The following is a 16,883-nucleotide window of genomic DNA, read 5'->3' as shown; positions in this document are numbered from 1 at the left end:
TAGGGTTTTGCTACATAGCCCAGCCTGTGCTTTGACTCACTGTGTAGTCTATGCCAGTCTGTAAGGACTCACCTGCCTTGGCAGCAATGACATAAAGGCCACCACACCTGGCAAAAAATTTACTGGTTGCTCTAGACTTTTTATCTATTCATCAAATTTTTTAATAGGTAATTCAAAAACAATTCTAGGTAAATAACATTACCACATTATTTCTTTCTTGGGCTCAGAATTGTGTTTTATAAATGACAATCCATTTCATTATGAATAATATGACAAGCCACAATGCAAATGATTTGTGTAATCATAGTAATTCCATGGTTACCTAAAAGTAGCATGCATAACTCCATGCAAAATTTAGCAGGCAAAAGACAAATTCCAGGCAATCACATGTATATGGTAAAAGATTATTTTTTGCTATACTAAAGGCAAGTAAAATAATAAATGTCAAAGCAGATGGTAATGGATCTACTACTAGCGAATAGTACACTAGAATGCCATGGCAATGAAACAAAAGAACAAAAGGACAGTGAAAGGGAAAAAAGAAAAACAACATTTCTGTGCACAGACCCAATCATCTCCCTTTTGCCTGGGATTCAGACTACTAATAATTTGATTTTTCATCCCAAGGAAAATATATATAAGTATTAAAATAAGCCAATCCAAAAATATTCATTTATTGTTTATAACAACATTGCAAAATTCTCTTATTCAACTGTATGCAAAACATTCCTTTGTTCCTAAGGCTTATTTTCATTTCCTTAGTTTTGGGTATGCTGTCAATCAACAAGAACCGCAAAGCAAGCAAAAGGCTTTTTGGCTTAGTTGTTTAGTTATTTTGTTTTTCTTTTCTGCACCTTAAGAGAATGCTACATTGACTCTTGAAATGCCCTGTCCTTTTATTATGTCCTGTTGTAATGAGTGACGGAGAGCAAACAGAGAAGACCACATGAGCAGGTTGGAAGGCAGGCTGCAGTCTCGGTACCTCATCACTATGGCTACGCTCCTCGTTAAGAGTTGTGCTACTACAGGTGTCTACCCCAGAGTCCTTAGTCTGAGGCTCAGACCATTCCAAATTCTCGTCCAAAGAGTGGCCACCAGAGTACATCACTTTCTTTTGTCTCTCAGACCTGGTGTTAGAGTCCGACCAAACTGCCTGCTCACTAGTTTTTCTTTTTCCCTTTTGACTGTCCCCTACAAGTGTGAGATAAAACAAAAGATACAAAAAAGAAAACATGCAAAGGCGTAAATAAAAAAGGAGAGTGAGATGATAACGGGAACTAAGTCGTAAGGCCCCACACGTCTCACCAAAGACATTGGGGACGCCTCACTGCTATGCCAAGACGCATGCTCCAACCAGCTGTACTCCATGTCTCCTGGGGCCGGGCAGGCAAGAGTGCAATCAAGGAGACAATGGGAAAGGACAGACAGAGAAGTTATAAACATTTTAAACTGTGGGGTCCTGTCTGCTTTCAAGAGCTTTATCTGTAGTACTCATTAGATACCAGGAAAAAGCTATGATTTCAAATAGAATTCATAAAATGCAAAATACAAGGCTTCTGTAGTCTAGACAAATGTACAGAACAAAAGCCCTGCCAGAGTTTTTAAAAAACAGAATATTTTTGTGAACAATAAGCAAAAGTAGAAATAAAAATGGTTGGATGTACTGATTAAGTAAAAAATGGATCCACTACGTCTGGTTTTGAGCTAATTCGTTTCTCCATGCTGGTCTAAAGCCATGAGATTTTTCCTTAAAACAACTGGTGAACATTTGAAAATTAAGCTGTAACTCAGCAGTAACTACCACCTTAAAGTCAAATAATTAAACAGTGTGCCTGGAACGAAATAGATAATCTTCATAATGATGACACCTCCTCACATTTTAAGTGGTTAAAAAAATAACACAACAAATTTTCTGCGAGAATGACCAAAAGTATCGTTCTATTTTCATCAGAAGAAAGGAAGAATGAAAACAATTAATTTTACTAATATAACGAATTATTTAATATTTCACTAACCCAGTTTATCTTTTAAGAAATTACACTGCTACAGCTTTGGTAGACAATTTACATGATAGCAACTTGCACATATTTTAAACACTATTATTGTTTTCATTCATTTAAAAATATTTACAGAATATCTTGCATTTTTTCTATATCGTGCTCAGTACTAATGTAGAGGGCAACACAGAAACAAGTTTACAAAGTGTGGGAAGAGACATGGCAAATGAGTGTGTCAGAGGAGAGAACAAAATACTGTAGGAAAACATGAACCCTAACTTGATTTGAGAGTCACCAAACAGCTCCACAGTAATGATGTCTGAGATGGGAACTCAAAGGTGTGAAGGTGGGCAAGTAAGGAGACAGAGATAGACATAAAGAAAAGAAAAGAACATTCTAGTTAGATAGATACTTTAAAAAAAAATCATCACCATCACCATCACCACCATCACCACCAACAACAAAAGTAAGGCAGGGGCACTACTAAGCTAAGCAAAAGGAACGGGGAAGACAGTGTTGTATGGGAATGGCTGTGCCTCCCAGCAGAGCCTACATGGATCCTTTCAGTCCATGTTAAAGATTATCTTCTTCAAACATTCAGTGGAACCTGACAGAACCTGACTTACTTTCAAAAGCTGAATCTAAATTCTATAATCTGGGTTACAAGATACCAAAGCTAAAGGTGTCTTCAGTAACCGACAGGAAAGACAGAGGTGACTGTAACCTACACAAGGTAATGACATTAGCTAGCACAAGGAAAAAGAGAACTGTGAAATTTCACTGACAATGTAATGAATAGTCAAGGTTAACATCCAGACTTCTGCCTAAAGCGACTGAATAGAGAAAGACAACTTTTGAGATGACAAAATATAGAGGAAGAAGTTTTTTGTTAGAGAAGTTATGGTAGTAAGTTATTTAATAGACTCTGATAAATCATTGACTACAAACTTCATAGCAAAATGATTTTTAAACATGTATATTGGAATTTTTGAACATATTAAAAAGTGGTTGACCTGTATGTATTTGAAGGTCTATTACGTTATTCAAATGGGAATATGAGTACCCTGAAGACATTTAAAGTACCCTGAAAAGCAGCTGCAAAGTCTGAAAACACATTAGAAATCATGCATTGGGTACCACTCTAGATCCAGTAAATCAAAAACAATAATGAGGCCTAGAAATCCATTTTAACAGGATTTCCAAGCAATTATGTTATAATGTTTTGACATGGTAATGTGATGCTGTAGGCTACAGATGTGTTGGAGTACATTCGTAGCCATCCGAGAACACACACACACACAGCCCAGAGACTGAAGACAATTATCTCTAAAACTTTGTTTGTAAAAACAAATAGAAGCAACTGTATTATCTAATACACACAGAATACAATGAGTAGGAAGAACCTCAGTCTTTACTCGTAGGGCAGAAAGGTGCTCAAATAATTATAAATGCAGATAAAAATTAAAACTCCAGAAGTGCACACTGACAGACAAGGAAGGATAAGCAGTCTGTTGTATATTTATGCCCCCTGCATGGGACTCACAAGAGCTTTAAACGGTTTACACATTAGAGAATGTGCTATTTTCTCAGGATACACAATAGTTCCATAAGAGAGCATCTATGTTTCTTGACTAAATACTTAAGTCTATGTACATCAAAAGCCATGAACATTAGAGAATCCATCCAGTTCACAAGCTCTCTTTTCCCTGACGTCAAACTACATGATGATCAGAAATAAGTCCTGTACTCTACCTTTAAACTGTTTGAAAACAAAGTAAAAACATCCTATTCAGGAGAAAATGGGGTGAAAGAGAACATGGCAGACACTGAATACCACTGGTTACAGGAGTAAAAACTAATGACATTTTGAAAATTAAATAAACACTGACCACCAAACATATAGAAAAATATTTAACCTATTACAAATAGTGTACACACTAGTAATCACTGTTTAATATTAACTCTTATGTAACTCCAAAGGGCAAAACTAGGGTAATCCGCTATGCTTCATATAACACTATGAAAGCACATTCATGGGCCTAGAGCAAGAACTGTTAAGAGACACACAGTAACCAAATGGACAGTTTTACCTGGAAACACCTGAAATGTAACAACACTGCAGCCTGGGAAGGAGAGAGCAATGACACCATGTCTGACAAACAGAAATAGACTAAAGAATTACAGAAGAGCAGGTCTGAGAGTCAGCAATAACAGATACTCAGTCGTAGTGATAGCAGGAAAAGAAAATGTGGGTGAGCTGAAGAAGTCCTAGAAGGTAAGAGCAGAAGAAAGCTAACCTAGGAAGATGGAATCCTAAGATTCAAGATGTTACATACTTGTTTAAACTAGAAGAATACAAAACCTTTACAAATATATAGCTTAACCAAACTAAAAAATAAAAAATTAAATATTATAACATACCAAAAAAGTATAGAAACTAGAAAAGAATTATACTGAATGATAGCAAATGTTACATCAGAATGTTGGGAGGATACAGGGAGCTGAACAGTAGTTTTCAACTGCCAAACCAATGGGCAGAATCTGGGAACCCTGTGGTTGACTTAGGGAGAGGCTGGGAGAAACTGAGAAGGGCGACCCCATAGGAAGACCAGCAGTCTCAACTGAAACAGATCTCTGAGATCTCTCAGACACTGAGCCATCAACCAGGCAGCATACACCAGCTGAGACACACCCGACACATATACAGCAGAGGACTGCCCGGTATGGCCTCAGTGAGGCCTAACCCCCAAAAGATTGGAGGCCCCAGGGAGTGGGGAGGTCTGGTGGGGTGGGAGAGGGGTGGGGACATCCTTGTGACAGTGCGAAGAAGGAATGGGATGAGGAACTGTGGGAGGGCAGATCAGGAGGGAGGGGGCAACTGGACTGTAAAATAAAATTAATAACAAAAAGAAAGTCAGCCTAGATTTTAAATATGATCAACTTATCCTCAGAGAAAAGGAGGCTGGGTGGATGTGTCACCAGCAGACCTAATCTACAAGAATGGCTAAAAGAGGACTAGCTAAGGACACAGAAAGACAAGAAGCCTCAAATATTAAAAAGGAATAGGAAACATGGTAAGTAAAAATATGGATAAATACAATAAAATTTTGTTTTCTTGAGTTTTCTAAATCAGTTTAAATATTGGAGGTGCAAAGTATACAATATTAATTTTTGATTTTTCAACACAAATACAAAAATATTTAAGAAGAGACAGATAAACATAAGAGTGAAAGGTTTCTATATTTATCTCTAACTTGCTAACTAGCAATAATAGTAGTATGTAAATATATTAGCTAAAGCAATCAATTAGAAAAGCCATGAAAGAGAAAAACTATAGAAAAGTCAAAATACAATCTTTTAAAAAATCTTCAAATAAGTCATGGAAATACAAGAAAAAATTGGAAACAAAAAAATAAAAAATAGAAAAATAAAAGAAAGTGAAAACAACTAGGGATATGGGAATGCTTAACAAAATAAACTCACTAAGGAAGAAATAGTCCATAACCAAGTACAGTTTGTGTCAGGAACACAGAGTATACTGAGATGTTTGAAAAATCAATGTATATAAGTCAGAGAAGAAATCAAATGATCCCAACAATTTATTTATTGATAGTGAAAATATATTCTTAAAGTTTAAGAATAATGAATAGATGGGAATTTGATCAAAGTAAAATACAATATGAAACTAAAAGCTAAGGTACTCAACAGCAAAGGCTGCTCTATAAATAGAAAAAATCAATAAAGAGAATATCGTTATTTATCTCATTCCAACACTGAAATAACAAAAACATTCTACAACAGGTAACAGCCAAACAAACTGACGTGTAGACATCACAGGATGCTACCTAATAGTTACTTGAACAAGGAGACTGCTGAATGGGGCAGGGAGGAAACCATTAACATTTGACACATATTGAAAGGCATTCATGCTAGATGGAAAAAGGAGTCTCAAAGCATCATGGAGAGAATGTTTTACGAGTGAAGTCATACATCTGTTGTGTTTTGAAGCCGTCTTAGTGGTCGGCACAGGTGTAAATATGTGGATTAATGTGATGTCTCTCTAAAGAGGCAGCATTACAGTAACCACTGCAGGACTATCAACCACAGTCCCAAATTGTTAGTGGAAAATTTCAAAAATAAAAATAGGATAAGTCTACGAGTTTTAAATTTCTGCTCTGAGTCATGGGACAAATCAGTGATTAGTGAGAGACACTGCATTACATATATTACAGAATAATTGGCATATCATTTTATTATTAGTTGTGATAATTACTCATCTCTTGTTTTGCTAAATTTATATATTTTCTCTATAGATATGCATATAAATGGTGTAATATAGAGTTAGGTACTGTCTATGGGTACAGGACTCCATCCACTAGGACTTTTGGACCTATCCATGAGAGGTAATGAGGAAGGTACTTCAGACACAGTGCTTCGCCATCTGTTTCTTCCTTTGGATAGAAGTTGTCAACGCTGGAGGACACTAGTGCAGGGCACACGTGCTCTCAGTGTTCTATGCTAACAACTTCTTCTATGTCTATGGTTACTTCAGTGGAAAAGTTAAGCTAAGATTTTGCTTTCTTCTAGACAGCCATCACCCCGCTGCAGGAAGTACTTGATGAAATGATACAGTGCTTGGCCACAGGCTAAGGAGAAGATGGGTGGTTTGGTTAGGAAGTTACACTGACAGCATAGCACATTCCAAATCAGTATGATAGCCAATTATTCTGTTAGTGCAAAATAACTGAGCTATGACTAATCAAAAAATTGAAACCTTAGACTAAGATGTTTTCATTCATTTACCTTTCTAGAAAATACAAGCTAGCCAACTGTTTGTATTTTAAACATTGAAAGAAAAGTGTGATTATCTTACTTGCAATGATTTTTCTTATAATCATTAAATTAAGGCAGGACCTTATTAAAAATATTGTATCATTGCTTGTAATTATATTAACAAAAGTCTTAAATATAAGTTATGTAGTACACTATGGCATTCTTTAACTACATTATTTTTAAAATAATAATGCTATAGAATTATAGCATGTTATGCCAGGATTTCATATTGGAGCTTGAATACCTATAGTAAAGTATTCTGATTAACTAATGATATGATTCTGCCCTTTACTTTTGTGGTTCAGCAAATCACTTAACACACTGGGTCTCATTTTCTCATTTGTCTGAAAAGAAATTAATTTTACATCATGCTGATTGTTGAGAGGTTGAAATAGGGTAATAATCATAAACATTCATTGAAAACTATAATTCTACCGATATTAATGGCATTATCTTTCTCATGAAACAAAGTCAGCATGCCCTCTCTTCCACCTTAGTTCTCATATTAGTAGTTTATTCTCTTTAATTTCTTAGGATAAATAATGGAATCTTCCAATAATGGTCCATACAACTTAGGTTTCACAAAATATTTATGGGCTCCGTTAATTTAAAAGGTCCCAGGTAAGAAAGTATTGGAAAGCTCTAAACTGAATGGGTTTAATGGGTTTCTTGATTGCAGAGTTGAATTCCTTCTTCCTTCAGGTAGCAATGACAATATGCCTTGCTAGAAGGTCACAAAACATGATTTTCATACAGTGAACTAAACACATAAGCCTTCTGATGATGTGTCCCAAGCACAGTACTTTGAGAATTAATGCTAGAACTTTTCTGTAGAATCAAGTTAGCATACAGGGAAACTCCCACATAAACCAAGTAATAATCAGTTCTCTGCAGGAGATATTATAAACAGACTTGGTTTCCAAACGCTATCCCATGGTACTGCGTCCAGGCTACTGGGCGCGGGAAGACGAATGACTATAATTGGCTTTGATCTTCCCTACTCCATGGTCTTCCACTCTGCATGGGACTGTGGTTTGCTCCTAAGGTGGCATGGTGTCACTGTGTCATCAAGCTGCTACTGAAGTTGCTTGTAGCTGTGCGCTTTCTTTGCTGGCTTTCTAAGTAAGCACCTGTGAAGGAGATCCTATTCGGAAGGAAGGACCTGCAAGCCGCTTGTGGACATCTCATCGATGGTTAACAACAGTGGCCAATGCATCACACACCATTCGAATGGAAAAACAATACCCATTAAATGATGGCAGACATTCAATGTCAAGAAGAATATTGGGTGGGGGCTGGAGAGATGGCTCAGCAGTTAAGAGCACTGGCTGCTCTTCCAGAGCTCCCTCATGATTTTCAAAACTGTCTGTAACTCCGGTTCCAGAAAATCCATGCCCTTCCTTACTTTCTGCATTTACCAAACATGCATGTGTTGCACAGACATAACACCAGAAACACACCAATACACAGAAGTCACATTTTAAAGGGACAGACATAACACCAGGTAAACACCAATGCATATAAAGTCACATTTTTAAAGGGATTTTCATAATAGATATTGGGCTTGATTTCATATTCCTTTTTAAAGTGTGATACAATAATTTCATAACTCTGCCTAATAAAAGAGCAGCATAACGGTGTATGTGTGTCTTCAGTATGACTGAATCTACTCAAAAGTGAAAGTCCTGAATTAACATTACAACTGATATAAGTACTTAGCATAAAATTACTTGCCAACAAAACTAACACACATGGCAATAAGTCTTTGACTTCTAAAAGTATCTCTCTTGCATAGGTCTTTAGAAAAAAGCTGTCTGGAAATTGGAAAAGTCTCATTATTAAAACATCCACCAAGAGTTTTGAGTCTACGTGGTTGAGACACATATGCTTAACTATCTCAAGTATCATAAAGTAATGCTTTCTTTAATTTATTAATATAGACTAACCTTTTAGTAGCCTGAGTTTTAAGAATATATAGTCAACCCAATAAAGACTTTAAAAACTGTGAGATTATACAAGAGGATAAATTTCACAATTGAAAATGAGGCCTTAACTGAGACTAATATAAAGTTACCACCTTTTGTATTTGGTTTGTATGTTTAAAAACACTTGCTTCTTTATGAAAGACCTGGTCTCCAAAATATAAAATCTTTCCACCTTTATTAACATTACTCTAAATAAAAGGTAAAGTATATTTTGCTTAGTTTTAAAACCCTAATAAATAAAACAAACATTTTACAATTTATGGTTTAGGAAACTACCATTGGCATGAGTTACAAATTTTGCTAACCTAGTATATACTCAAAATTTTTTTCAAGTAAACCAAATGAAGGTGTTTAACAAACATCTAAATTCAGTAGCATTAAGTCCTGGAAAGAAAGCTAAACCAATCTGCAGCGAAATAAGTGCTTCGAAAAGTATCCCAGTGCAGTTAGAATGATTAATGATAAAACTATATAATGAGGTTCAAAATATTCCACACTATGATTAGGTTAAATTTAATAAAAACAGTATAGCATCTACATCAACTAGCAGTCACACGAGTCCTAAACCTGGCTCTGGTATAAATGAGAGTGACAGGAAACCATGTCACCAAGTCAGTCACAAAGTCTTCACAGAGGGTTAGGGGATTGACAGTGATTCCTGTGTGGAACAGCTCTTTGAATCTCTAGATTTCCATCACAAAAACGAACAACCAAGATTGGAAACACTTTTGATTGTGGCTGCAGTGAGCACATATTGACATATGTCCTTGTCATTATTCACCATAAAATTGTGTAACACTCTGTAGGTATATGTACATTGTATGTTTCAAGATTTAAGAGGCACAGGATGATGTGCAGGGGTTATTTGCAAATGCTGTCATTCTAGATTTAAAAAAAAATAAGTATTTGCATATTAAGGAATCTGAATGTGAGGGTGTCCTAGAACAATTCCTTGAAAAAAATCAAGGGATGATTATGTATGATCATTATACATGGTCAACTATAGAACATGCTTACACATATGCATACACAAACTTATACAAACACATATAACAAACATGTTACTGAACCATGATCCTTATTTGTGAATTTACCTGGTATTTTCTGCTCTGCTCCATTTTTTCATTATTTAAAAAAAAATATGTCTTAGTTGTGACCATGTCAATAAGGAGAATTGAGAAAGGGAAGTGGAAGACAGGCAATGGAGGTAGGGAATGAAGGTCTGGATTCTGCTCCAAAAAGGATATTTATAGCCATATTTATAGTTGTCACAAGTGGCCTGGAGTGTGATTGGTACCTAGGAGGCAGACACTCAGGATGCTGTGAAACACTTCAGTGCATAAGACTGTCTCATAAAACACACAACTCTCTAGGACCAACAATTGATGGTGATGATTAAAGAAGGAAACAAAAATAACAAAAAGTAGATTATAGAGTTTATGAAAAAAATCAAACTTTAAAAACATTAAATGGGGAAATTCAGGGACACTATGGCAACAGCATTAAAGATTTATCTCAATTAGCTTGTAATTACTTAGATCAACACAAATAGGGCAGGTAATTAATTTAAAATTCTGTAAGGTGCATATATCACATTAAACTAAAGTAAAAGATAAGTGTTCTAAAACAAATGGTGCACAGAAAAATTAGAGTATAAAATCAATGACTACTGAAGTCTATGTATCTAGGAATTTCATTGTTAATTTCTTGAGGTGAGAAAATGCTATTTACCTCTACATTCTCCACTGGATCCAATCCAACACCTTCTAAATAATAGGCACGGAAAAAGTTCTTGGCAGAAAAATGAGAAATAGATGCTTTACATTTACTGAGGCATTGAATTATAGCTCAAAATAAACCTCACCAATTAAAACAATGTATCCCTCTTAAACAGCAATGGGGAGTTTTAACACAGGGCAGATCCTGTAAGAGGTAAAATCAACACAATCCACATAACCATAATCACGTATTTATCCCAAATATGGAGAATCATCTTGTAGAATTATTGACTTCTACAGAACATTAAATAAGTAATCTAAAAATGATCAGAATACCTGCTACTTGTTAACTATCGTGTGTGCGCGCGTGTGTGTGTGTGTGTGCGTGCGTGTGTGTTTATATTGTTTCGTTTGGATTCTTCAGTAACCAGATTACAAAAAAATATGCTATTATTAAGGACATAGACCTAAATGTCAACCGAGGCCAAAAGAAGGCATCAGATATCCTAGACCTGGATTTAAAAATAATTGTCAGTCACAACATGGGTGCTGGGAACTGACTGAGATTGTCTGCAGGAACTGCTGGGCCATCTCTCCAGCCCCCACCTAGAGTGTTCTCAGGGGCAGAAGATGACTGTATGTATATTCAGTGAATGGCATACCCATGACTGAATCTCTTAGACTGAGAGAGATGTTCTTCCACTTAAACCTCCCTTTCACTTTTAAATAAACAACCACACGCAAGTTATTGCTAGCATCACAATAAAATATAAGCATATATAACAGTGATTATAAATGAGTGAAATTCTATGTATTCAAAATAGTGACAGCTAACCTATGCAGCAAATTAATGTCAAAAGCATCAATGCCCTAATAATGTCTCTAAGACATTATTAAATAAAGGAAAGGATGAAGGGAAGGAGGGAGAGAAAGAAAGAAAAAGACCAGCCAAAAGGAAAGAATTAAAAAAAATAAAGCTTGTTTTGAACTGAAAGTTGAGCCTTTATTATTAAAACAAGAATATCTTCTATGTAGCAGACACTCACATACTCAAGATTGAGACGTTTTCTGCAATGATGTAATATATTCATTGCCAGATACAAAACTTTAAATTAGGCTACTTGGTCCAAATTTGCCTTGCAAACATCTGAGATCAGTTTAATTAGAAAATCAGAACAGAAAGCAAAGACAATATCAAAGCTAACTATGACATAAAACACTTTCTTTGGAATTATTTATGCCAGACAAAACAAAAGGATGATTATCTTTGAAATTTTTATTGATCTTCATCAGAACAATATTCCAAAAATGTGCATGTTCAGAGGCTGCTGATAAGATTACTTTAATTATGAGGGAAATGCCATGCACTAGTTAAACACCGAGAATGGCTATGAGTTAGAAGGTTGAGTTGTGTTTATGAATCTCTTCTATATTGAAAATCTTTTCACAAATAAAAATGTTACCATAATGATGCAAAGTTAAGACAGGACACAAGAGTCCTCTCTGCAACCTCCAGTTCCACAGCTACCCTTTCTTCTTGCTACTCCATTACTACTGAGGAAATACCAAGCAGATAGAATACAAGACAGGACACAAGAGTCCTCTCTGAAACCCTGTCTCAACAGCTACCCTGTCTTCTTGCTACTCTATTACTAATGAGTTACTGGGGAACTATCCAGCAGGAAAACTTACAATTTTATATTTCCTCCTCTGTATTTAAAAGTATGATGTGCCTAAGGAGTGTATATTAGCAAAAACTGATCTTTGTAAAACAAATTCTTAGATAGACAACAAGTAGAACCTTGTAAAAGTGTGGGCACTAGAGATCAAGTTAGAGAAAAATGTGCATATGAGTGACACATAGCTTCTTTTTACATGAGATGCGTGCTGTACTTGTTTATTATGTGTAAATTTAACAAACACAAAAATGTATGGGAGTTTTTAATGTCATTAATTTAGACATTGTCATTAAATGTCAAAAATACCACTACAAGGCTACCACATAGAAATCTTTCAGGGATTACAATGATACACCACTATGAGTTTGATAAAAATATATTCTTGTTCAGTAAATGAAGGCATTATTTTAGCAAAGGATACATACATAATCTAACAGATGTAATACAAAACAAACCACCTAAAATTACTATTAGTTTTGATCTATTAGTATCATAATATACCCCACCAAAATTTAAAATATTACCATTATTAAATATGCTTAAAGAATTTCTTTAAAAAAATAAAATTTCTACATGTTCTTTAAAAACTGACAGAGATCTACAGTTCTCTTTTAGAAGTTATATTTCTATTAACTCCATATTCTCTTAGTTCACAACTGGAAGTAAAAATTATGAAATATGGTTCTAAGTTAGTATTTTCGTTGCAGGTGCATCCCTGACCCATTTACTTAAAATTTTATGTCTTCTTTTGTGCAGTGGTGCCATTAGATATTATTTTTCATGACTTTTTAAATGTACCATATTAAATTCCGCTAATTACTATTAAGTTTGCTGTCAATCCACACTTCAATTATTTTTATTTTGTTAGCATATGGTCAAATGAATTACCCCTCAGGATTCTTAGCTATTGTTTTGATAGCTATTAACTTTATAAAATCAGGTATTGTGAGAATCCTGGTGATGCTATGTCCATTACTAACTTTATTACACTGTGCAGCACATTTCATTCAGTCTTCCTATATAGGAATACAAAATAAACTCTATTCTAATAATATTTTTAAATTCCATTATTCTGGGTTTTATTTAGGGATAATTTCTGATTTGTGTTTTCTATTAGCTACATATGCTATAGAATAATTCTCTATATTAACCTTAATCTTCCTGAATGCCTCTGCTTATTACTGTTGGTTGTTATAAAAAGAGAAAAGACTGCCTGCCAAACATGGCAAACTGGGAGGGAGGAGAGGCAGGGGCCGACATGAAGAATTCATGTCAAATACTCACCAGTATGATATACTTGACCATATAACAAAATAAATTCCAGAAAAAAACAAAAAGTTAATGGTTAAAAATAATTTTAAAAAGAGAATATATAGCTAATTATTTAATAGATTTGAAGATGAATAAGAAAGTATCCAAGGATGGGCATAAAGAGAATAAAAGTTAACAAAGAAAACTGTAGCTGTACGAAGCATGCTATTCTCAAATGACCAAAAAATTAATAGACGAGCATTTAGATAGAAAATAAATGTAATGAAATAACAGTTAAATGAGACAAAATCCTATTTTCAAAACAATTTATAAAGTGATGAGAGAAAATACTAAGTATTCAGAAGGAAGTGAACAGAAAGAATAAAGGGATGGAGGGTGGATACCTCGTGGGAGATACTGAATGTCACACATTCACACCACAGTAAAACTATGCAACATTCAGAGGACGAGAGACAGTATTTTGTGGCCTTTTCAATAAACAAAAGATTGGTGCTATGAAATAAAAAGCACAAGCATTCCTGATAAGAGTGGGGAAATGTTATGAACCTTTCTAGAAAGCAACTCTAAAATATGAACTAAAGCTATAAAACTCCAAACTTCAACATACTCACATACACACAATTAGATATGTAGGCAAAAATTATACATAAAGAATAAGCATGTAAAAGAAATTTCTATACCTCAAAGAAGTATTTAGTTAATGATATATTCCTATGATAGAACAACAGTGCAGTCACATTTCTAAAGAATATCAAATGACTTAAAAGTAAACTTACAATGATAGCAAATGAAAAGAGATACAGTTATGGACAGAGTGATATTAAATTTATACATCTGAAAACTCTACATTGAGAGGAAGGGTCGAAGCCTACATTTAACAGCGGTTCTTTCTCAGGAAAGAGACACAGTGGGATTTCATTCTTTCAAATTCCTGAGCAATGTTTCAAATGTTCTATTTAAACACATTCCTAGTTTTACAGAGAAATGTAAAAATGACTATTTTTAAAACTAGAACTATTAACTATGTGTAAATATGCTATGCCATCTAAGGATGCAGGAAACCGCAGTAAGAAAAGCAAGAAAGAATTTTTTAAAACATTGGGTTTTTTATACAAAGATAAAAAAGTTTTGTAATATAGAATTTTTCTAACATGGCCAACACCTTTAAAATATTTGCAATACAATACAAGAGGAAGCAGCTAGTCAATGACCGCTGAGAAGTTTATGACGGAAAGAAGCCCTTGCAGGGTCAGCCCAGTGGACCTTTTGGCCGGAGAGCTTACCTTTCTCACTCACGCTCTCGCTTTCAATCTCCACGTCATCACAGCTTGTATACTCGGGCGTGGATGCCAACTCCTCCTCTGAGCTGCTCAGTGAAACCTGGCGCATTTTACCTCCTTTCTTGGATTTATGAGGCCTTGGTGGGGGCGGCCTCACTGACTCAGACTGGTCTGAACTCAAAGAATCATTCCTCAACATTGTTTCCATTTTTTTCTCGCTAGTTTTCCTTACAGCAGAGCTGGGATCTAAGTGGTGTTGTTTGCGTAGGGAGTCGGCACGCCTCAGCTCTGGTCTATCGAGCGGTATAGGGCTCCTGCGAGGGGTAGGAGGACTATGATTTGTGGTCCTTTGTGGATAAGAACTTTGTCCCTGAGCCTCTCGAGTTCTTTCCATTGAATACGATCGCTGGTTTTCCATTGCAGCTCTACGTTCAGATACAGATCTTTGCCTTGATGGTCTATCCATCCTTAGCAGAGAAATCCTGGAATCTTCTAGTTCAGCATTTGCCAAAGAAACATCACTGTGCCTTCTCTCGTGTCGTGCCCGGGACACTTCAGCGTGGATCCGCATTTGCTCTTCATAGGGTTGTGGCTTTACCGGATACCGGGCCAAATTTGGATCACTTCTGTAGCGTGCCTGGTACTCCTCCTCTCTCCTTTGTCTTTCATATTCATCTCTGCTCTCCACATCTTCGTCGTCTACAATATACTCTTTGGAATGTCTATGGCCTCTCCTGTTAGAATCCCTATAATTTACATGATCAGGTTCTTCATAAAATTGAGGTTCACGTTGAGATCGTCTATCAGCATAATCTGATGGAGATCTAGGCATTGTGCTATCTGAAGGAACATACTGTGAATATTCTTCTCTTTCTTCACTTTGGTCGTATCTTCGATTTTGATCCCTGGACACTGATGGACTTCTTTTTCTAGAAACCAAATAAAAAGACTATGAGAAGACATTTTTAAAAATTAGACTTCACTGATGCAGTCACATGGATGGATGAATCCAGGTAGATCTTTAGGTCTTCTTTCCCATGAAAGGTATAGCTTAAAAATATTAAAATATAGAGATTGTTATACAACACCTGTGAGTGCACACATAATTTACATAACTCATAAACATATATGCTATATACTGTTCAATTTACTTTTGACATTATTTTTATACAAATGACTAAAAAAATAGTAAGAGCACTGTACTGTAGTTACTGGATCAGAACTTCTCAGCAACAGTTACTGCAGTGTGACAAAATTCTAATCTTGGACATCTGCATTTTCAAATAAGAGATGTGGATTATACACCTTGACTCAGATTGGTCTAGCAAACATATATTGGGTAAGTACTAATGTTGAGCACTGGATTATAGATAAGAAACTCATAAAGGAATAAAAGATTGTCCCTGTTAAGAAGCTGAAATTAAACCCTTTTCCAGTTTCTCAGGAACTGAGGAACTACAATCTTATAACATTGATACCAAAACTTCATCAAGTTAATTTGTTTAAATAAAAGGGTTTCCAGTAGAATATTTAAAATCACACTTACTATTATAGAATTATTTAAAAAGACAATTTTACTCCTGTCTTGGACAAACAACATAAAAAATTTGAAAATAGGTATAAAGTAAAGATAGTGAGTCTTAACAGACGACTTTTACAACAAACAGCAAGTAAGACAACCAGCAATCGCTTTGTTGTAAAGATGCTGTGATATGCTGGAAGCACTAATGCTAATTCCTATCAGAACAAGTAAAAGTGAAACAGTGGTTGAAAACTTAAGTTGAAAGGACAACTGACCCTGCTGGTTAAAATAAACCTTGAAGAACAGTACACTTCAGTATGCTCAATCTCTACGAGAAGCCAGAGAACATTCCACTATAAGACTTTAGAAAATAAATTGTGACAAGAAAATAACTACCAAGTACATTATGAACTATTTCACACATACTTATATTGGCTTTAGATCGACTTACTCACTTCTCACTATTAACCCAAACACATCAGAATTCTTTTTCTCATTTACCATATTAAAGTAGTCTTAACAGGAACCCATTAATAAAAATCACGTTTGAAAGATCCTATACCCTACTTACCAAGTAGCAGTTCTGTCATTGCCAAG

General features: G+C 35.3%; 1 protein-coding gene across 1 annotated transcript in view; it reads right to left on the bottom strand.

The window, feature by feature from the left end:
• Positions 1–16,883, bottom strand: part of Rims2 (regulating synaptic membrane exocytosis 2) — a 291,163-nt gene that overhangs the window by 233,849 nt on the left and 40,431 nt on the right. Inside the window, 2 exon segments of the mRNA XM_032914664.1 lie at positions 1,306–1,373; positions 14,768–15,693. Of these exon segments, the coding sequence (XP_032770555.1) occupies positions 1,306–1,373; positions 14,768–15,693 (994 nt within the window).

The sequence above is a fragment of the Rattus rattus genome, chromosome 1 (genome assembly GCF_011064425.1).
Source record: "Rattus rattus isolate New Zealand chromosome 1, Rrattus_CSIRO_v1, whole genome shotgun sequence".
Taxonomy (NCBI): Eukaryota; Metazoa; Chordata; class Mammalia; order Rodentia; family Muridae; genus Rattus; species Rattus rattus.
This window is presented reverse-complemented; position numbering and strand designations above follow the sequence as displayed.